General features: G+C 43.0%; 1 protein-coding gene across 3 annotated transcripts in view; it reads left to right on the top strand.

Moving 5' to 3' along the window:
- Positions 1-22,397, top strand: part of Kay (transcription factor kayak) — a 32,031-nt gene extending 9,634 nt beyond the window's left edge. For 2 of the 3 annotated variants that reach the window (XM_076904435.1, XM_076904427.1), the window contains exons 2-3: positions 20,405-20,845; positions 21,287-22,397. In XM_076904435.1, the coding sequence (XP_076760550.1) occupies positions 20,405-20,845; positions 21,287-21,883 (1,038 nt within the window). In that variant the 3' untranslated portion in view covers positions 21,884-22,397. Of the gene's footprint in view, positions 1-13,709; positions 14,216-20,404; positions 20,846-21,286 lie in introns of those variants that run through there. The other variant, XM_076904444.1, reaches the window with a different exon arrangement.
- The last annotated feature ends 289 nt before the right edge of the window (positions 22,398-22,686 follow it).

Raw genomic sequence — 22,686 nt, 5'->3', positions numbered from 1 at the left:
GTTTAAAATCGTTAATCTTCTAATGTCAACTTTACATACAATGATCCCTTAGATATCTCTAAAAGTAATAGACTCCTCTTAAAATTGTACTTTATCATTTTTATTCGAGTACTTTGTATGCGCGGAAGCAGGATTCAATAGATAACATCAATCACATTTATTAAACCGATAATCTCCCCATCGATTCTCCAAAATAAAACCAATCGCGATAACCTCCTCACCAATGTGAAATTTCTATGATTCCCGTTGTTAGAAATCTAATCGGAAAAGAAAAGAACTATCACAATGTGCCAGCAAGATATAGAGCCATCGATAGATTTTTCTCAAGGCGGAATTAACAGATAAAAGGAATCACGTAGAAGAAATACCGACGTTGCGAAAGTGCTTTTAATAAACCGCGCAAAAACATTTCACAACGGAGATCCAACGTATTATAGGAACAAATTGTAATACAAACCTGGCTCGCACACGATAAATGCCTAGACTGCGAAACGCGAGTCTCGCGAGCTCCACACGGCTTCTACGGTCGTAGGATTGTATTTTTCCTCCTTTTTTTTCTCTTTTTATTCATTCTCCGGCGGACACAGCGAGTCGGTAATCCGGTGTAGTCGACCTCGAAAGGAGGTCGATTCCACGGAAAGATATCTTGCGTACTAGTGACGTCAATACGTTAACACTTTCCCCTCGAGAATGCCTCCAATAGCCGTGGTCCTCTTCAGTTTCACGTCTTTTCGTCCGGTTGCGCACATGCTTACCTGTCGGGGGTTTTTCCTATCGCTCGGTTGCGAAACTTGCAAGGATTAAAAGCAATTTCGATCTTTCTTGCGTCGTGTTTGTATTTCAGTATGGTCTGCGTCGATGTTTTTATCCTCTAACGAGAAATGATTAGTGACCAGTCGGTTTTAGTAATTAATTTAGTGGTATTTCGGTTGTTTGACGTCATCTTGCGAAGTGTCTGTTGACTGTAACTTAATACGGTAGAAATTATCTTATAATACAAGTACATTGAATCATTTTCACGCGTTAAGAATGGTGTGCGTACGCACAAGTACTGTCGCGAACGGCATGCAAGCTGCGATTGCTGATTCCCGATCTAAATCGATAGTAAGGGACCTTTTTTTTCGTTATTACAAATACCACTGCCGGTTTTTAAAATAGCGTTCCTCGCATACCAGAGCTGCGAACATGCGGTACGATAAGTTATTGAGTGAGTTGCGCGTTAAAGCGCAAAAATTTCTCGCTTCGATTGATCGAAGTCGGTCGTACAAACAACTTGAGTGGGTCGCGGAATTCCTCATCGTTGATCCAAATTATTTCAAACGGGACAAATTCCTGCGCCTCAAGAACGCTCTGAGGACACTCGATAACGGTGCCACGTTATTTTTAATTCCTTGGTTTCATCGCTGCGGACGGGGTCCACCTTCGTCACTCTGATTTAATATCCACCGCCTCGAGGCTTATTCAGTTGCCCTTCGAAGAACCATATCACTCGATCAACCGAGAAACGTCACGATTTATACTCGCGGCTCGTTGTTTCCACATCAAGATCCATCCGTTCCGTAAAATATTTAACATATCGCGTCCGAAGGCACCCTTGTCGCGCGAAGAATGGACGTCCCGTCAAGGCGCGGGTACGTTTCTGAAAACACGTGCACCCGTGTCCCTGCTGTCGTCCCTACCTGTAATTGATTTCCGGTTTTGAGTGGCGTGAAAGAAAAACACGGCCTCTTTATGCACGCGGCTATATTCTTCGTGAAGGTGTTTCAAAAGATGAACAAAAATCAGGTTTAGAACATTTAGGTCTCCAGGCTTCTCTCACGCGCTGTTTAGATATATAATTCAAAAAGATCCTTCTTCTTCTTCTGCTCCTCTTAACCACTGATGGTATGATAAAGTGCTCCAGAGGCATTCACAGGGCGATGCTCGCCCTTATACGTCGCGCTGGTTCGTTTAAAAGGTCGCGGTGTTCTGTGTGCGTGTAGCCCTTTTTGGGGCTCTAAGTTGATACGTGGGACGACGCTTGTATCCAATTTCGTATAACTATTATGCCCGTGACGGGACGGAGACTCTGAGCTGGGCGCACAAAAGGGACGTGGGTGCCGTTAAACGCGTTACCGTATCAAGCTGTTCATTATGATCTAATGTATACGGTGTTGCACCTCTGATATTCAGATGACGTTAGGTCAATGCTACTCGTTTCGTTAGGGAAGAGGACCGTTGGTTTTGTCCTCGTGAAGTTTGATGGTCGCTCGAGTGATCAAAAGTCTTGATATACTCGCGTCATTTTTCAAATTTTATTTCTTTTTTATATATATATAAAAGAACGTTTCACGTATCTGATTACGTTACAGAGTACAATTTTGAAAATTGATTACTAAACCACTAATGAACTACAGTTTCCTGATCTCTAATTAAATGTTAGACGATACATGAAATTTACCGTGTTCTTTTTTTCATTTACTTTTAGGTACGTTTTTATGCAAAAATTGTTGAAATAACGATCGAATGGAATGAATCGAGTAGACGTGCTCGATTAAATGCAATTACCCGGTTCCGTCGGCACGTGGAGAAATACAGGCTCGCGTGAGAACAAGGGAGAAGGGTGTCAACGAGCAAAAGTGGAACACCTCGAAAGAAAGAAAGGAAGGGATAATCAAAGAGAAGCACGTGGAGGACCGCGTAGCCGACATTATGCACGCGATTATGTAGGTATTCTCATCGGAGAACGCGGTGCCGAAGTGCAACCAGTCGGAAATGCCAGAACGATTGCGTCACTGGTCAGGAATTCACGGACCGTTCTGCCCTCGGACCGTTTTCTTTTACACCCGTGTCCCTTATTTTTTTTCCACTTTGTGGAACGCCCGATCTTCTTCGTGCCTCATCTTTCGCCCCGAACGCATCTCCGACCGGAAACCACTTCATAAATCTTATCCTGGAATGAAGTTGTGACGCGCATACAGTTACGTACGAAAAATTCACGTTTCGAGCACGGACCTTGGCGAACCTTTCAGTTCGGTTTTTAAAGTCTTCTGGTTGCAATATAGATTGTGATATTACGTCGTCGCGACGTATGCATGGAAATGGGCGTAACTTTATTTGAGTGATTGTTCTTGGAGTTCGAGTATGGATAAGTGCCGAGCAAATTAACGCGTTAAGAGAGTTAGCCATTTTGCACAAGTGGTCCGGGAAGAAGCGGAGTTGATATTGCTTTATTTCTTGCTGTGCTTATTCTTTCTTATATATTTTTTTCTTTCATGGAATGGATAATGTCAAATGAATTTTAAATGTTACATTATGCATCGTTAGTTTTTGAATGATACGTTCTTATACATTTAATGTCCATAAATTTGAATATAGAGTTAATTAGTATGTGATATTATTAATAATATCGCATGAAGTGATGTAGCCAAAGGGCAAGTAAAATTTTGGATAATGCACAGAAAATATTCAACAGCCGAATTAACGAAGGTTAGAGTGATGTATGCTACAGACGTGTAACCTTGCAATTATCGAACGATATCTCGCGTGATCGCGGACCATTTTTCTGTTAAATCATTTAAAATGCTGTGCCATGATTTAACAACTATACCAGCGCTCTAATAACGACGTTGGAAAATTACATGTGGACGATGAATCAACTAATCTAGGAAAATTTCAATGCAGGTTGCGATCGATTACCAGTGACTAGCATCCGATACAAAAAAGTCCGCAAAAATCGAATGCAATTTTCGATGATCCTCGACACAATGACAGGTTTTGTGCGGGAAATTATTCACTGGTAAATGTACGTGAATAAATTCAAGTTGATCAATCATCGGCGATAAAAGCTAGGCGATTAAAACACCCTGGAGGTTAGCTCGTCGATTTCGCAACGCTCGCAGTTCTGCTTCGCGAGAGATCGATTGCACGCGATCCTCAGTTGGATAAAGACAAAATTAGCATTCGTTGGGAACAGAATCCAGTCCTTCAGATCCATTTACATACTTCACGAGTAATTCGTAACATTTTCTAAATAGATGCGTAGATAGGAAATAACTTTAGTATCGACCAAATTATTAGAAATTCTTTGTTTTAGGAATACTTAAAATTTCGATGAACACCGACATTTCTTAACAAGTACGTTCCTCTAATCGCTCTGTACGAGCACAAAATACAAGGTTCATCGTCTATCTCTGAAGCTAATATATCACGAAGAACGTACACAACATTTCTCTAAAGGCGGCCTACGGCCTATGTGTCAACATCCAAATATGTACAAATACTTCTCTTTTTCAAACAAAATGCTTCTGCCTGAAAGCAAGTAACTTATTGACTCCTGTGATAAAAATGTACGTGTATGAATCGTTGCCAGTTCTGCCACTAATAGAACAAGTCTACAATATGAGCGTGCGTGAAAAAAATAATATTTACCGTCATGGCAAGACTAGTAAAATTCCATATGAACGCGAATGAGGGCAGGGACGTGACGTGTTGGGGAATTACAAAAATTAGTCCGGGGGAAGCCCGTTCTCCTTCGTATCGTTTACCTGCGATCGTGAACCGCGTCTCGATGGACCACCGCCGCGTTTCTCCCCTCTCGATCTCGACCACTATGTTTCGAGTTCGATGCTGAAAACGGTCACCACTTTGTTCTTATCTGCGTCGCTTTATGGACTACTGACGCGGGCCAGGCCAAGTACTTACGCCCACGTTACGAGCGTAATGCACGAAATGCATATCGAGGGGTATATAAAAAAAAACAAGGATTCACGCGTGCCTTTCTCGTGTTCCAATTCTGCGATACGTCAATTGTCCGGATGTCCGGTTTTACAGTCTAATCTAATAGATTATTCATTTGTTAATTTTGTTTAATTTATTGTGAGATTGTCCCACATTAATTTGCTACTCGTAACAGCATTGAAATCTACATTCGTGTTCTTTTCTCAGTCTCCGTATTCTCTCTTTCACTTATTATTATTTTCATGCAAATATAATGTGTAGAATAATATAACAGAGTGGCATGCAGTCACTTGGTTAGAAAGTGAATTTTTTTGTTCCTCCGTGTGCCCCTTGATCTGGGAAAGGGGATCGTTTCGAAATAGGGTTCTAGCGTGTTTGTTGTCCGAGAAAGAGCGGCGAAGGGTGCGTGCCGCCGTCGGAAAAGGCGGCGTGCGACCAACAACGAGGCACTGTTCTCAATGGTAATCGTTAATCGAGGCTCAGGAAAGGCCAGACTTCAATTAAGAGCCCTAGATGCGGTCTGAAGAGAGGCTGGCTACGTCGGGGCGGGCATAAATGAGATCTGAAAGAAGAGTAGCTTTATGGCGCGGCTAGCTCGCGTTTAATCCCTTTCGTGACTTTACCGCGTTTTATTCCCCTCGGCGCGAGTGTGCGTGTGTTCGATGAAAAGTCGACGGATTTTTTGATCTGTCTATGTATCAAGCGTTACAGTTAGGTGGGATTGTTACTGCGTTATTGGCATTCCCAGTGTCAATTTTAGTGCAGAAAATTGTTGAATTGCACTGTTATTATTATACCGTGTTAAAAATGTTGAAGGTGTATCTCTTTACTTAACTTCCTGTAATTTTCTTGTCTTCGTTTATTTGGAACGGATTACAATTCGTTCTGAAGTGAGTTGACTTTTTAAGATGTTTTCAATTTGAAAGCATGTATGGTTTTGTGGGATGAATGAGAAAATGAGTAAGAGCTTAATTATCGTAATAATGTAGTAATAGCGGTATTGGTAGTAGAAAGGAACGTTTCTCTTTGGCTGGTACATAATCTTCAAATTCCTGACGATTGAGTGGATCCAAAATTTGGTGACTATTGTCGCAATCCTTCCCGAACTAAAACATGCCGATACTAATATTTCCAGTAAGGAACGTGGTTTACCATCCGGCAGCGAGCTGCGATAACAAGATAACCAAGCCAGAAACCTAGCTAACTAAATGTTACGTATATTTCCTTCTTCCGCCATACAAGGCGAATGACCCCAAAAAGACGGAAATGGTTCTTTCCAAAAGGAGATTGCACAACAATTCCAATGTGATATTCTTTTGGAAACGTTTAATTGCACAATTCGTCGTCGTGAATACTTAGAAAAAAAAATTATATTATTCTCCTTTCGATGGAATTTCTTGGAACGGATCGTGCGTCACGTGCCTTTCAAGTAGAAGTTTCGAAGGTGGTATTATCGTGAAAATAACGGTTCTGAAGTGAGTGATGAAAATCAAGGTAGCGATATTTTATATTCATGGAATAATCCGAAAGAGTCTAGTTTCGAACAGGAAGGGGGCCCCATCTAGCGTGACGCAACGACACGTGCTCGATTTCGATTTTCTTGGTACGATGATTCTGCGACTTGTACCATCGTATTCCAATGACTCATTCCCAGTTGGCGCCTATTTAGTAATCAGATGCCTGCGGACGCGAGTAATACGCGCCAATGCAACTTGATGCATTTATGTAAATCCCGCGGAGTGCCCGCGGGACTCGATCGAACGACATCGTATCGACATCTTTTCTTCTAGCGCGACAAAAGTGATCACGTGTGTTGAGTTCAAGGTGACATGATCGTTCCTTTTGTTCTATTCTGAAAAACGCTTGGTACTTTTATCCCCGATAACGATAGATAATGATAAACTTCCAGCAACATATGGCGTGTAATTAACGTGAAAGGATTATTCTCTAACGTGTAATACTTAACAATTTTAGTACTCGATTTGGGTTAGATGTAGATATTTGTTTCAATTCTATTTGAATCATCGTAAACCCATTACATTTCCATTTGACCGAAGAGAAATCTTGTTGCACAATATTCGATTCCAATAATCAAATTGCAGTTATGGCCTTCCCCTAAAATTATTTGGTCGTAATACGTATACCTACATGAAATATCCGTTATGGTCTGTTATCAGTGATTTTTCATATTTTTTATTATATTTCGATTTAGGAGTATTTCATTTTTTTTAATGCACTATGTACACACGTGTTGAAAAAAGACTGATAATTCAACGTAAATCTGATGAGTAACGTGGCTGATGTAACATTTCACATTTTAGTTTATGCAACTTTTTTAATCCTTACGTGGAACATGTATTCATCTAAAGAAAGATTGTAATTATGACTTAAAATACATATAAAAAACAAAACAAGTCTGAATTGATACTTAATTTTTCATAAATGATACGCCTGTAAAAACGGACATTTCAAGTATTATATTACGACCCGTAATATACCTACTCCCGCGAGGTATATACTCGGAAATACCAAGTATTCCTGAACGCTTACGCTTCCTCGAAGTTCCAAAAAAAAAAAAGAACGAAATGGCTTTCGAACCCCGATGTCTTGGCGAGGTCGAGAGATTTCTTCGATCTCTCGCAGCAGTTAAGAGAAGTGGCTCGATCGTGTTTCGGTGGCCGGAATGAAGTCATCTCTTATCCCAGCTAATGCAACCTCTTCCCTCGTGGTCGGGTTTCTTTTTCCCCGTGCCTTTACCCACGAGGGGATTCTTCGCCTCTCTCGCGTGCGCATGGTGTCCTCTCGAGAAAGGAGTCGAGCGCGGCCGAAGATGACCGAAGCCGCGAGGCCGAGCCCGAACGGCCGACCATGTGGTGATAGCGCAATGACAGAAACACTGTCAGTGTCACTACGACTGCCGTTGTGTGCGGTCGCCCGTTCGGGCTTCTTCGTGCATTTTTCCTCGTTATCGTTTTTTTTCCCTACGGCTCCTGTGTGCGCTGGTATTCCCATAGTGTCGCAACGGTTCTACGAAATCGAGTTATTTTCACGTAGCGAATCAAAATTGTTATTTATTACAAAAACCAAGAAGAAAAGTTTCTCTGATCAACCGTACATTTTTCAAGTACATATAGTCGGTATAGTTTTTGTGAACAGGGACGAGGTCGAGGATTCGAGGTGAGTTCACGATTTTAAAATCATCGCCATTTTTGGTTACCGACAGTAGGGTGCGATATGCATTTAAGCGTGCTTTGCGACTAGCATCGAGCGATGTATTATGTTATTATTAACGATACGAACGCATGAAATTGTTATATGAATTCCATGATAAACGCTCGAGGTTGAATAACAGCGGGAAGGGAGAAAACAATGCAGTGGATCTCTAGATATATAGACGCGCGCGTTGAACAAAGGGGGACGGTAGCTGGGTATTTTCTTTCCTAATAGCATCGTTATCTTGTTCAGTGGCTGATAGCCGATGCCTGTGCTTTTCGTTTTCCTTCGCTCGGTGCACTTTAGACTCGCCACTGTTGGTTTCGTACACGTGCCTCTTCCCACGTATCGTGAGCTTTCACGAATCGGCTAGCCGGGACTTGGAACCTTGACGTCGCGAGTCGATAATATTCCCGGAAATACCATACGTGTTTCCTTTTCGTAATTGCCAAATAATGAGTAAACCAGGTTTTTAACCATTTTACTATTACAGTATTCTCAGTACACATGCGCTCTATTTAATCACATGCAATACTACATTGTACTATCGTAATACGAGATGTTATGTCAATGGTATGCTACATAAATATTATATAGTAACAGTTCTAGTGCTTTTGCGAAAGAAATACAAATTTAATCATTTAGTCGGACCTGAATAATAATAAACTCAAGGACATACTATAAATAGAGAATATTCTTAATAACATGTGTAGCATAAAACGTGCAACCCATATCTTTGGAGTATGGAGTAAAGAGTGAACGTACATATAATATTTATGTCAGAAACTTTTTTGTGCAAGCGGTTTACCATTCAGAAATTTATGTACGATCCGCTCAAATAGTTTCATCCAGCGGAACGGCACAGTGAAAAAGTGGGCCGACCCACATTTCACTATCATTTTGATAGGGCCCAGTGAGCGTCTATCGCAATGGAAAATGAACTTGCACGTTATGTAACGTGGCACGCAGACCGCATGCCACGGTGAAAAGCGTAACAAACGGGGAAAGTTCCTGTGTGCCCAGTCGAACGCCGCGTGTTACCGTGTTTACATTCTTTGTCCGAGGTTGGCAATGCGAAGACATGTTTGCGGCGGATCGCTTTTTAGAACGTTAGCTTCCTCTAATGCTACACTGTGCGCCGGATCGTTCGGGAGGAATATATTTCTCGTAACGGACGAGAACACGCGAAGCTGATTTTTCACGAGCTTTCCATTAGTCGCGGTTAAATTTGAACGACTAGCCACGCGTTCTTTCCAACGCGGAAAATTTCCACCTATCTTTTAATAGTGGAACTACTAAACGATGAGATTCAGATGTTTCTCAAGTGCTTTTAATAAGGAATATATACGTTCAGTCTTATTAAAATTAAAAGTAATCGTTAATTACAATTTACTCTCCATATAACACTATAATTTTAAGTTGTATAAATGCGTTTAAATCAAAACGTAATTACTACCGTGTTCGAAATTGGTACTTGCAAATAGCGTTAAGGTGATTCTCGGTTGCAGTTTTTATAATTATTGAATGATTATGCTAATCATTCGTGGGCAATGTTGTATGTGACTCGTGATGAATACAAAACATTGGTAGTCTAACGCAACTATGGACCTTCATTGCGGACTCTTGTGTTTAAATTTTTTCCTTGCTTAGCATCGTTTTTTAGAGATTGATTATGTACGAGAAAATGTTATTGAAGTATAGGAAATTGATAGAAATTATTCGTTAATCGATAAAAATTGAATTTTGATGTCAGAACTGGGGGAGGTACGTCTATCAGTTACGCCTTACGTACCCGGGATGTAGATAGTAATTTTTGCTTTCAGGCTTCGTGTAAACTGCGCATAGTATTACTATTGTTTTCCTATCGAATACGGTGGATGAAAAACAACGAGGCGCGCAGAATAAATGATTACGAAATTATTCCACTATTAAGTTTTCCGCTTTTGAAGACGGTCAGGACAAAGGAGATTATAATTCGTGTCGAGTGCCGAGAGCAGAGAGTTTCCTAACCTCTACGCGGAATTAATCTTCTCTCGATATACCTCAGTCTCAGTTGCGTAGAATTTTAATGCAGTCTGTTACACTTCTATCGTACCCTGCCTTTTTATCTAAAGACGCGCGTAATGATTGAAAATAATTCTACGCAAATAAAAGAAAGTGCATAATTCACAAAATGTGCCCGGTGATTAGATAGTTTTTTTCTTAGTTCGTGTCGGGATATTATACTGTTCGCGCAGCAGCAACGTAATTGCGTTATTATTTACCGCGTAATAACAACCGTTCGCGCAACGGCCACGCGAAACGAGAGAAAAAAAAAGACGTATCCGTGCGCGTGCGCGCGGAAAAACACGGTAATAAAACTTGTACGCGAAATCGTGTAACCATTGGACCATCGTAACGTGATTAAGACGAGATTAAGAATTGGAACACACTCTCGATAATGTTGTAAACATTACTTGCACGCCCTTTTCCCCGGTAGATAATTGCATCCTCGTTGCGTACGATTTACTGCTTATATCATTCCATCTGCGTTGTTTCGTATTGTTCGTGGTTAACGCTCATTGGTTGTCCACTGGGCAGCTCGAAGAGTGGTGGGGAAAAATAATGCGATTAGAAAAGTAATTTACAATCATTGAATTGCAGAGATGAAATCGTTCGTCCGTCGGAAGCAGTAATTATCGGCGGAAAAATGAACGATAACCGCACTGTTTGATCTTCGGAGGATCGTCGACGCAATTTGTTTGGCCGAGAGCACGTCCTTGAGTCGCCCACGGTGGCGAGTTGAGCGCCCCAGTGATCTTGGCCTGACATTTCAATGCCCTCCGCGGATAGGTTTTCGTGGAAAAATCGTTGCTCTGCCGGTTGTGTCCCGCGTCTATCCATAAATCGCGTTCACTTTGTTTTACGACACCACGAGCGAGAGAGCGTTACAGTCGGATCTATCTTGGCGCGCGTAATTAACTGCTGGAGGCGGCACATTGAATCCGATCGTGGAAAAAGTGCGCGATTTTTAGACGTTAGTATAAGTTCCAGGAAACGTATAGGCGTCTGCGTTTACCTTGTACCGGTTTTACAACCAATATCTGCTTCATTACTTAAGCTCAAATTATCCACTTGGAAATCAAGATATCGTCGATCAATAATAGCCGATGCAAATTAATTTCAAATTAATTTGATTCGCAATCACGGTCTCATTACGTCAAAACAAATTGTCTCTCCTCCCCCCCCCCCTTCTTTTCTTCATCTAATTGGACGTTTAATTGGTTTGATACTATAGCGTAGGCGACCGTGTATCTCTCGGAAGCGTTCTATGCAAACTTCATCGTTCCGACGAACCGTCAAACGGTTCACGAGAGCACCGCGTGTTTGTTGGATCCGCCAGTTTCCTGTTAAACGGACGCCCTCCGCGTCTTTATCGAGGCCGGAAAATATGCTGGCAGTTCCTGGAATTCAAAATTGACGCGTCAGTGGAAGGTAGGGTACCGAGATATCCGTCCGAGGGTTGGCACAGTTCAATTAGTACGGATAACAGGAGTAGTTGCCATCTGAAATACCTTTATATAAACTTATTATTATTCACCAAGAATCGGTATTAATTATAATAATATCGAATTAAATTGATTGAAAGAAAAATTGCAAACAAAGTGTTGCATCAACGCAACAACGTATGCATTTCAATGATTTAATCGAAAATATGTATTTCTACAGTCTACCAAGAAAAAAAAAATTTTTGTACTTTAATGTCTTCCATACATCTTTTAAGCAGTATATTTTTTTACGCAGGAAATGTTTTCGATGTACACGAGGATCTTTATTTATGAGTAATATAATGAGGATACATAGTGCGCCTGCCCGTATGATGTTTAGTGTTTGAAAATTCCACGAGCACCGCTGGCTATTAAAACAGTGGATATTGTTTATTATAATCTGGCTGCCACACATGTTTTCGTATCAAGTCGCGGAGATAAGCTGGTTTTGAATGTCCATCTCGTATTCACTGGCAAGCTCGTGGCCGATCTACCCGCTCGTTTCCGAATGACGCAAAAGGGAACAGGTTCTCCGGTGCCACGTGGCCTGCTCCAATCGCTATCGTTCGCCTTGCTAAAAAAAATTTCATCGAAACGCTGAGAGATCGCTAATCGTTGCAATTTAATAAACGTCACGAATAAAAGCCATAGCGAAAATGCGACAGAAAGAATTATAAAGATTACGTAGACGCGACATGTCACTTGCCACGGCGATTGATGTCGCCTCTGATCCGCGGTCACGTGACCACGTGCGCAAGCATATTTCCAGTAGAAAAGGAAAAAAACCACAGTGGCGCCATGTATACCCGTATTTAACGACGCGATACACGAAGGAAGCCACATCCTGGAAATGTTCCGCGCGATAAACAACGGACAGTCGTCAACCGTGCAGTTTGTAAGCACATTCGCGTATTCTAACGACGAGGAGGTTATTCCGCGAAATCTTATCTAGCCGAGATTACACGAACAGTGATACACGAATTGATTAGATCCATCGAACAGTGGACGGTAAATTTTTGGAGGACGATTTATAAACGATCGAAAACGGTTTTCGATGCACCCGAAAGTGCTGCGAAGAGATCCCTTGGCCTGTTTCCAAGGCGATAGAATCGCGGGGAAGCCTCCGTCGACGACAAACTGCACTCCACAGGTGTTTAAACTTAGAACTCTGGTTAATTAAGATCCTTCAGGCGGACGCGCAATTGGGAATTTCGCGAACGCTGGGAAAAACCATTGGCCTGCGAATAATCTCGCTCTTAACCGTTTAATGGTTTGTTCGATGTTACGGCTGCTTTCGACTGGTTTCCCGCTCGTTACGGTTGACATGTTTGTTTTAGGGCATCGTAAACCAACGTTAAGCCCCGTACCCTATCCGACGCTTGAACATTTTTAACACTCTCGGAAACCGTAAAGAAATATGATTAATCTTGCTCGTGAAGTGGAATTAATTTCAGAATACATTTTCCGCACCAATTTCATACACCGTTTGCGATCTTGAAGATAGCGCGCGCGCATAGTTCGTGTTTTCTCGCAGCTAGTAAAGACCTCAACGCATTACTATAAATCTCTTTGGGCGACGGTCGCAGATAAATCGGCCGGAACGTTAAGTTGGAAACTTCGGGTGCCATTACGCGATTCCCAAAGAATGTCGCTGTTGGCGAGCGGGGAACAATGGAGAAAGTCGTAAAGGCACCCCTTTCTTATCTGTCCACTCATAAAGTTTGGCTACACACTTGCATTAAGTACCAAAGGCTTGCCTTGGAGCGTTTTCACCAGACATAAAACACCGCGGTCTGAAATATCTGAATATCATATTTAGAGAGTTAAAAAACTTGAAATTCATTGGCTGCGGTTCAAACCCGGATCTGTTTTACCCAGCAGGAAACTGCAATACTAACCGAATTGTTGCGGATCGTCGACCGATGTTTTCATCTGAACTTGACGTTGAAATTAGCTCGGCTAACTCCGCGTATGATGCGATTCAACTACTTTTCACTTTCCTAAAAATCCAATATTTTTCTTGAAACGCGAGTGAAAAACGAATGAAAAACGATTGAAAAAGTAATCGGAGTGTAACGTGTTGCAAATTGAACTAGGGCGCGGAAATCTCTCCCACCTTTTTATCCTCCCGGCTCGCTCTTTCTCGTTCGTCTCTCTCTGTCAAGCGCACATACTCGAAATTCGAAGGTTATTTTTAGATTAGGTTTCCTCGTCGCGTATGGCCACGAAGAGCAGAGCGGCACCGAGAAGCTCAGTGTAAGAGAGGCGTCGGTGGAGGACGCAGTGGTGACGAACTCTTTCGAGAAGTGAAAAGAAGAGCGTGTGCGAGGGAGGAAAATCGAAAGAGGGAAAGAGAGAGAGAGAGAGAGTGAGAGAGTGAAAGGGAGAGCAAAAGGAGAAAGGGGGAGAGTTTGAGGGGAGGGGAAGCGCACACCGACGTCCGAACGATCTCTCACGAACGAACGATCGACTGAAATTACTTTTTCTTATATTAACCCTCTACATCCTTTTTCGTAACCCCACGAAAACGAGTTCGCTCGTTCCTTCTCTCCGTCTCCGTAATCCCGGTAAAAAGTACCCCTATCCTTTTTTATTCTATTTCTACCCTTTTATTTTTATCATCCTTTTTATTAATTTCTTTCGACGACGAAACGAATAACTGAACGAAATAACCGATACCTCGAACTATGGCAGCCACCGCCATGGATCCAGTCGACATTGCTAATATCCTCGCGCAGGAACTGCTTTATCAGCAGGTAACATCCCATAGATGGTACAGATTTCATAAAGTAGGTTTGACTGTGCTTTTCACGTTTCACGCCGCATGACACTTACTCTAGTCGGGAAAGTGGTGTTACGATACTCGAAGATGTAGAATTGCCAGTGTTTAGTGTAGTTCCAACTGCAAACTAACACCAAGTCCCTAATGCTTTTTAACATACGCTGTTTTTTGTTTACGGGCAAACGAGTGGCGAGTGTCATCGAGCAAGAGTTGTTGAAACAGCTGCGAGATTTGTTTTGAGGGGGATAGGTACTCGACTCGCGCCATATTTTCTACTTATTTTGTGTCAACAAATAAATGCAAACGCTAAATCGTTACGATCAAGTTGAGCCACATGGCCCAACTTGTACGACGGTAAAGTTTATGAAATCTCGAGGGCAGTAAAATCGTGTAATTCGCTAGGACAGGTTTAGGATAGCAGAAAATTCGTATCTGTTCTTCAAGAAATGATTACGATGCTACAAGAATAAAGCGGGCACTGTATGGAAAAAGATGTCCGTTTAATTCACGAGCAGTCACGTCGCGTGTGAAAGCAGTCGGGATCTAAATATAGAAAATCGCTTAGCAGATCTTAGGACAAGCTTTTAAACAGATCTATTCAGGGATGACGTTCAAACGATCTCTACTTATTGTTGTTGTCGAGACAGTCGATCCTGAGATCACGTTCAATTACATTGTATCTTCCTCACAAAGTACCTTTCGGTTCGACGAAAACATTCTAAAGGACCTCGGAGGGGCTTCGAAAGCGATCGTCTAAAATAAACACATCACTTGGCAGGCCTTCGAAATAGTGTTTCATTCACGATGTGCGCGCGGTTCGAGCCGAATCGGACGAATTAAGTGGTGGGATCTCTGAGTTTGGAAGGAATCGCGGATTGCCGAGGAACATACATTACGTTTATCGTGTTTTCTTTCAAGGCACGCGCCGTGGCGGTTCGAACCGTTCGAAGAGCGGGAAGAGGCGCGCGAAAAGAAAAAAGAAAAACAACATGGCGGTCATACTCGCGCGCCGGATGAACTTGAAGGAGAAAGTCTATTCGACGCGCAAACCCACCGCGCTATCGAGCGGCCCCTGTTAACATATGCGGGGCCATTATTGCGATGCGGACGGGCAAGAATTGTGCAACATTGTGCAATAACCATTGGAAGTTCCACCGACTTCGACGAAACAAACAGATCGTAAATGGACGACGGCCTGGTTGCGTATGAAACCGCGGCACGAATATTTTTACGTTCTAGTAAAAACCGCTGAAACTGTACCGTGTTCCATCGAGAAAAACAGTCTCCGTTGAAAAAAGTAACCTCGGTGTAAACGGTCGTACACTATCGCGTACACACATACAGGCGTGAAATATATTTCAGGGGTATTCAAAGACCCCCCCCTCCCTCCCTATGGGACGCAAGAATCGTCCTACGTCCGATTAAACGTCCGATTACAATTACTTTATCGTTCTCTCCCGTTCGAGCCAAGCTTGTCTCTAGGGGGCACCTATTTTTCGCGGTGTAACGTTACATGCGCATGTGCGGTCTCTGGACAGCCTGTAGTGGTTCGCCGATCCCCGTCGTATATCTATCCTTCTAATCGGCCTTTTTTCTCGTCCGATGTTTTTTCTTCTGTTCGAGAAAACGTTCCGTAGGTATCTGACTGCGGTACGTTTCGCAATGATTTTCTGGTTGCCGATATCGCCCTTTGTCCGCCCGTAACGCGGGCCCAGGACAGATTAAAACAGCAAACGCATTTATTTATAGAAGCAGCGGGCGTGTGTGTTGCTTGGATACGTTTCGGCTGCGCGAGCGCGCGCGCGTGCATTCGTGTGAGTTGCTGTTTCTCTCTCTCTCTCTCTTTCTCTCTGCCTTTCTCGTCTCTAGTGTCGCATACAACGGGAAGAAAGAGGGAATAACTGCATCGCAAAACGGAAGACTCGCGTGCATACCAACAGCAGGCAGCGAAAAAGAAAACGCGTCACGCATCTGCGCGAAATATTTCTGTGTATTCCGTCTGGAGCGTGTCAGCGGGGTTTTGACACTTGGCGATCAGTTTGCTCTTATCTTTATTGTTTTCTTTCATCGTTCATCGAGATCTCGCGACCTTGCTACTTGATTGATTTCGAAATGGCGATCTCTGGAACCCCTCGACGCGATAATTCCAGTCAACAATTCTTTATTGAATGTATCGTATTCGTTAGAGGATTTCAGTTTGGCCAAGATTTTTAAGCTTTGCTCTCGTCGCAACTGTTTAATTAATAACAGGAGAATTAGAAGTCTGTGATTTATTGCAATCTTTTCGCAATACGAAAAAGAGGTACACGCACCGCGTTGAAGAATGTTTCTGCATACCTTGCGTCGCGATTGGATTAACGATGCACGATGCGGTAGATAGTAGAATCAAGAGTAAACTGTACAGCTATTCCTAGAAACGATGTATCTATACATCTTACCGTTGCAACATGTTCATCTAAAACAACGTATTAACATTTCCGAGAATTTTTAGCAAAATTTAATTTTAACTCAATTGAAGTCGAAAATGAAGATGTTCGTTTACCGTGAAAATGAAGTTTCACGACAAATTCTGCGCTTTAAGTTTAACTTGATCGCTATACGTAATGGGGATAAAATAATGTTGAATAGGCTTTGAAACCACCTCGTGACACGTAGTTCGGTTAGGGCGCGTCGACTTGTCAGAACCTACACGGACACGTCTAACAAAATGATACAGAGTTCATCCACCAGCGCCGCATATCGTCTGACATATTCAAACTGACTATGCACTGTAAGGTGAACGGCCCGTCGGTCAACGAATGTCCCGTGGTAATAATCGCAGTCTCGTGACCGCTAAAAAAACTGATAGCGCCAGCATTTCCTTTCATTAATCTTTATTTGGACGTTGCATTTCAACCCTTTGTCTTTACACTGCCATTTTCCTGATACCCTCAGCCTTCATTTTTCGTCGCATCAGCAGGCAACGAAAATAGACTCTGGTGGTTAGAGACATTAATTTCCGTAATTAGTATAGGGGTATGAATTACACGTGTTATAAATGGTAGATCGTTCCTATGCTTTCGCAATAGATAAACGCGAGCCGAGTCGCGATCGTGAACTTGATAATCTTTTAATGTAAATAGAGAAATATGGGTTTTCGTGTTCCATAGATAAACGAAATCAAGTACATCGATTTCCTTTTTTCCCTTAAATGGTAAACGTGGTACGACAGCAGCCACACCTTTGTCACTCCAGTCGTTTTTGGTCCGATAGAGTACTATGGCTGTAGGAAGTAAACAGACATCGATAACTCTACGAGCTGGTAAACATCTAAATTTATCAGTTTCAATAACAGCGATTTATAACTGGATCGCTTTTCCTCGAGGTGACCAGGGTTATAAATTTTGGATCGTGCCAAATTCAGAAATCATACCGACTGTGTGACACCTTCCAAGTGCACATAATATATCATCTGATTTAACGCACGCGCAGCCAAGGGTTACAGTAAATCACGAACTTGTTCAAAGATCAAGGCGGACTGGATTAATCCTCTCGAAACGATAGAAAAAAGTATTCGTTGCTTATTCGAAGAAAGTTCTCGAAATTTCGCGAAAAAGCATAAAGCTTTCGTTGGGGAGGTACGGTATCCCAAAATTGTAGTTCCAGAAACGGGTGACGCGCGAAAGCGGTTTGGTAACGCCTAAGTTTATCGCTCCCGACATTCCTCGAGTTTTCACGCGGTCCAGCATCGAATAGGTGGGCCGTGAATCTTGTGGGTGGGCGATTACTCTTCTGTTAAAGTCGCTGCCCGTTGGTATACTAAGTAATTTTAGCGATGACACAGCCGGGAGCGTGGTAGCCTCGCAATTATGAATCGTAATCGCGTTATAAATACATGCATAATAAATTCCCGTACAAAAGTGGCGAGAAATGGAGGCTCGCCTCGTAAAGATCAGTTCCAGCAGCGTGCGTATAATCTGTTAAGTACTGGTTAGTTGGTTATTTGTTGTATACGGTAGTAGACAATGTAGTATAAATTTAGATGGCTAGATGTCTACGAGGTTACTGATCTCGAGTCTTGCCTCTATTAAAACCAGAAGGTTACTCAACTACGAAAATTAATATAGAAGTACGCCACGTTAACGATGTGTCATTTAAGCGATGAAAATGGTCAACTGGTTTCTGAAGTTCGGTACACCTCATATTTTGCCCGGCGAACAGAATTAAACTTGGCGGGGCACGATCCGTTGGTGTTGTTAGTTGTTCGATTGGAACCGCGAGGATCATCGACGGATCTAGAACGATTTTTCTATTCGAAGAAGAATCCCGACGTGAAATTCCTGTGCAATGATGCTTGAACTCCTGAGAATCATTCGACTCCCTCGACGTCCGCGCGATCTATCGCGAATCAGTGTTTGTTAACGATCATAACTGCTCGTAATTTTAGAAATGATAGGCTTCTCTCGGCTCTCTTCGGTGTCGTTGTCTCGTCTCCTTATGAGAGCGAAGGACGCGTTTCTCCTTCCTGCGTCCTTTTGAGCTTTCTGGGAAACGTTCCGCGCTGGGTATAATACGTCGCGCACGCGCGTCCCTGTCTGCCGATTGGTCGACGCGATAATGGCGTACGCGAGGTTGTCGCTACGTGAGCTGCGATTCGAGCCAAGTCATTAATATCGTCCGTAGTTGGGAACATGCACACTTTTATATCGTAGACGAAGCGTGTCCGTCGGGTCGCACGACGATTGTCTCGACGGACCAGTCGCCTCTGTTCGTGCCGCTAAACGCGTACCAGGCCTAACTCTGCCGCTACCTAAATTGATGGTCTCGATCTTATTGCGTGCACGGAAGAGGGCAGAGGCGACAGGTGCCGGCGCGTTCGATGGTTATACCTCTCCCCTATCGATACGCTGCCATCCGTGACATATAACGAGCACGTGTGCGTACTTAATGCCGAAAGATTAAGATCTTATTCTTAATATCGTTTGTTACGAGAGTCGTATTCAAGGTACAGCCGGCTATCACCCCAAGGCCGTTGAGTGCCGTAACTTTTTAAAAGGCCCGCCATTGCTATATTTGGACGCAAGGTAACCAAGATTGAACGTGTAAAGAGGACTCAAGATCGGAGATTATGGGGAAGGGAGGTTGAGCGTTGGATAATTGTTAGGAGCACCGCGATAATTCGTTGTAATTTTAGCGATGATGATGTAGATCGATAAAGGTACGTGTACGTTGAAACGAGCAACCCCCCCAGACGATTCAGCTCGCGCTGATAACTTATCGGCTATTGGATCATGGATATTTTTGTCTGGAACATCTCGCTGTATTAGCGGTTCGCGATATCAAGGTGAAAAGGAAATGATAACGTTGATGGAAGTATCGCGTACATTTCTATCGCAGTGTTCTCTCTTTTTTCTTTTTTTGCTTGTTTTTTTTTTTATTTCGTGATCAGTTGTGCAACGCCCCTCCTTTTCGCCTGGGAACGTTTGTTGGAAACAGTTTTATTGCCCAACTGCACTTTACCGATAATATTACCGACTTTTATCTTGTTAGAAACGGGCGGCAATCTAATGCGCAGTTCGTTCGAAAGGTAATCGCGTGTATACCAAACTGGCGGTGAAAAATGTCAGTTCTCTATTTTGTTATCCCTCCACACCCGATGAGGACACGTGTTTCACGCTAGATTGCATAGTTACCAAGTTTCGTATCAATCGTTCACTTTACGCGCGTACGCGTATTTGTGTGTGCGTACGCGCGCTCTCGACGCATTACTGTTGACAAAGAAAAAAATTGTACCGATCATTACGTTGCTTATTTTACGCTGACTCTGTGTAATACCACGACTGACATTTGGACACCGTTTAACGAGTTTGTTTCTGCGCGGTACAGATAAACAATGTATAATTATTTTTAGTGCACATAAGTGTTGAAATGTCCGGGGATAAATCAAGCGTTGTAACAGAGTCGAAAGTTCAAAGTACCGCTTAAATAAGGTACTCGGACCGCTTCTCTCCTATAGTAGACAAATGAAAAAAGAATTTATCGCTAAATGCTATCATGCATCCGTGGGTGTTCACCGCGCCTCATTCCACCCTGTTTTTATCAACCAAGTACAAATAACAAATAAAACAAGTTAAACATCAGCACGCGAGGCTAAATTAACGCATGAAATTTTGTATCGTTACAGCTCGTTTCTCTGGACGGACTATACAGCGGAGTGCCGACCAGGACGACGCCGACGCTGACGCCGACCACGCTCCGAAGTATCGAGCAGACTTTCCTCGAGCTGACCAGCGAGTCAGCGTCGCACAGTCGCGAGGCAGGGTTTGTGCCACCGTTGGTGGAACCCTCGCAACCGACGCCGGCACAGACGCAAAACACGGCGGCGCATCACATCGTCACCACCACCGTTGCCGCCCCCGTGGCTACGAACACCACCCTCGTCGAGAGCCAGCAGACGCAGCCACAGCAGCCGGCAAGACGCAACATGGGTGGCAGGAGACCCACCAGGACGATCGGGATGACCCCCGAAGAGGAGGAACGACGACAGATTCGCAGGGAGAGGAACAAAATGGCAGCAGCCAGATGTCGCAAGCGAAGGATGGATCATACCAATGCCCTGTTACAAGTAAGTTCACGGTTAAATTTATATTTTGCTATTCTTTTCTCAATTCTTCTTACTAATTAACCTCTCAATGCTTGAGCCACGAATTTGAAAATGTTACATTCTTTGTTTAGAATTGCTCCGAAATATTCATTTTTTAACAAATTCATCATTTACTTCAAATTATCAATACATCCATGAAGCTCCACCAAGTAACAGTTAAGTAATCACTATATACAAAGGTACAGAAGTAACTATATGAATATAGTATAATAGTCTATGATCACTCAAGGTTATAAATCTGTTCGCAAAAAACAAATACATAGTATAATCTTACACGTGCGATACAGCAGCAGGCGTTAAGAGGTTTAAATATCTTAATGTAAGTTTAAAAAAGCGAAAGAGAGAGAGGGAGAGAGAGAGAGAGAGACAAGTTTGATTAACAGATTCTGATTTACTTCATAGGAGACTGAGGGCTTGGAACTGAAGAAGCAGAGTTTGCAAGACGAAATCCAGAATCTGCAACAAGCTAAGGAAGAGCTGGAGTTTATCCTGGAAGCTCATAAAGCGGTCTGTCGACTACGTTCCACGTCTCCACCGGATGTGAAGCCCGTGATAAAGCCAGAAATCCCGGCGGAGGATCAGTTCACGGCGGCTGCTGTGGCAGCGGTCGCGGCCGTGGCCGCCGTCGAGAACAAGCGCGAAACAGTGAATGCTGCCGCGAGACCGAATAGACCGAACTCGTTGCCAGTAGGCTTCGACAATAACAATCGACCGAACTCCCTGTCGATTTTTAGCGAGACGAAAGAGAGGCCGGACACGCTTGGGTTCAAAACAGTGGAAACACCATCGTTCATGAAACCGGACGTGGCGGGAATGCCGATCACCACACCGACCAGCGGTATATCGTTCAACTTCGAGTCATTAATGGAGGGCGGTACTGGTCTCACGCCTATCGCCGGCCCGTTGATACCGTCCTGTTCGACGCAACAGAGAAACAATCTATCGGCGGTTGACCTGAGCTCTCCAGATGCGAACCCGCCAAAATTGGTGAGCTTGTGACGCCAAGACGATCTTGAGTACGGATCGAACGAAGACGATCCCGAATGAGAAGATGTCGCGTCATACGCCATGTTTAATGCCAGAACAATTTGATATGAGAATTGTGTACAGAGGAACCAGGAACCATGACCGACAGCCTCAGAACAGACAAAACGAGGAATGACCTTACTGAATTGTTTTTCTTTTTTTTTTCTTTTTATTTAAATAGAACGCATTACCAGAGAGAGTTTTTTGGTCATACGGTTGTCATCGTGATCACACGCGTCGTTTGGACAGTATTAATTTGAAACAAGGTGACCGAACATCCTCTGCAATGAATTTGTCGTTTCTTCTATTAATTGTTATATTGATCGCGTGTAATTTCATTGAGTCAGCACCGATTAATGGGAAACACGCGTTTGGTTGCATTTGTTTGACACAGTGTTGAGGGACGAATTTATTATTGTTTGTATAAAAGAATCAAGGGACTCGTTTGTAATGTGAAGAAACGGTACAATAAAAATCATTACGATGACACTGTTTCATTATACATGTACAATTCGATCGTATGAAGACAACCCGAGTTACCGTTACCGGAAAACTCTGGTAACTTCTCGCAACGAGAATGTTTTACCAGAACCGTAACGAGGTATTCAGTATTCGCGTCTGTCATGGATTTACGCGTCGTAAAAGTAAGCTTGTCGAACACGTTCGCATTGTGCGAAGCAACTTTGATAAATTCGTTTTTTGAGGCTAATAAAGGAAATAGAAAGGAGAAAGGATGGAACTTCTCTTGTTACTAGCGTGTTTTGAACGTTGGACGT

This window comes from Xylocopa sonorina, chromosome 1, assembly GCF_050948175.1.
Source record: "Xylocopa sonorina isolate GNS202 chromosome 1, iyXylSono1_principal, whole genome shotgun sequence".
Lineage (NCBI taxonomy): Eukaryota > Metazoa > Arthropoda > Insecta > Hymenoptera > Apidae > Xylocopa > Xylocopa sonorina.
This window is presented reverse-complemented; position numbering and strand designations above follow the sequence as displayed.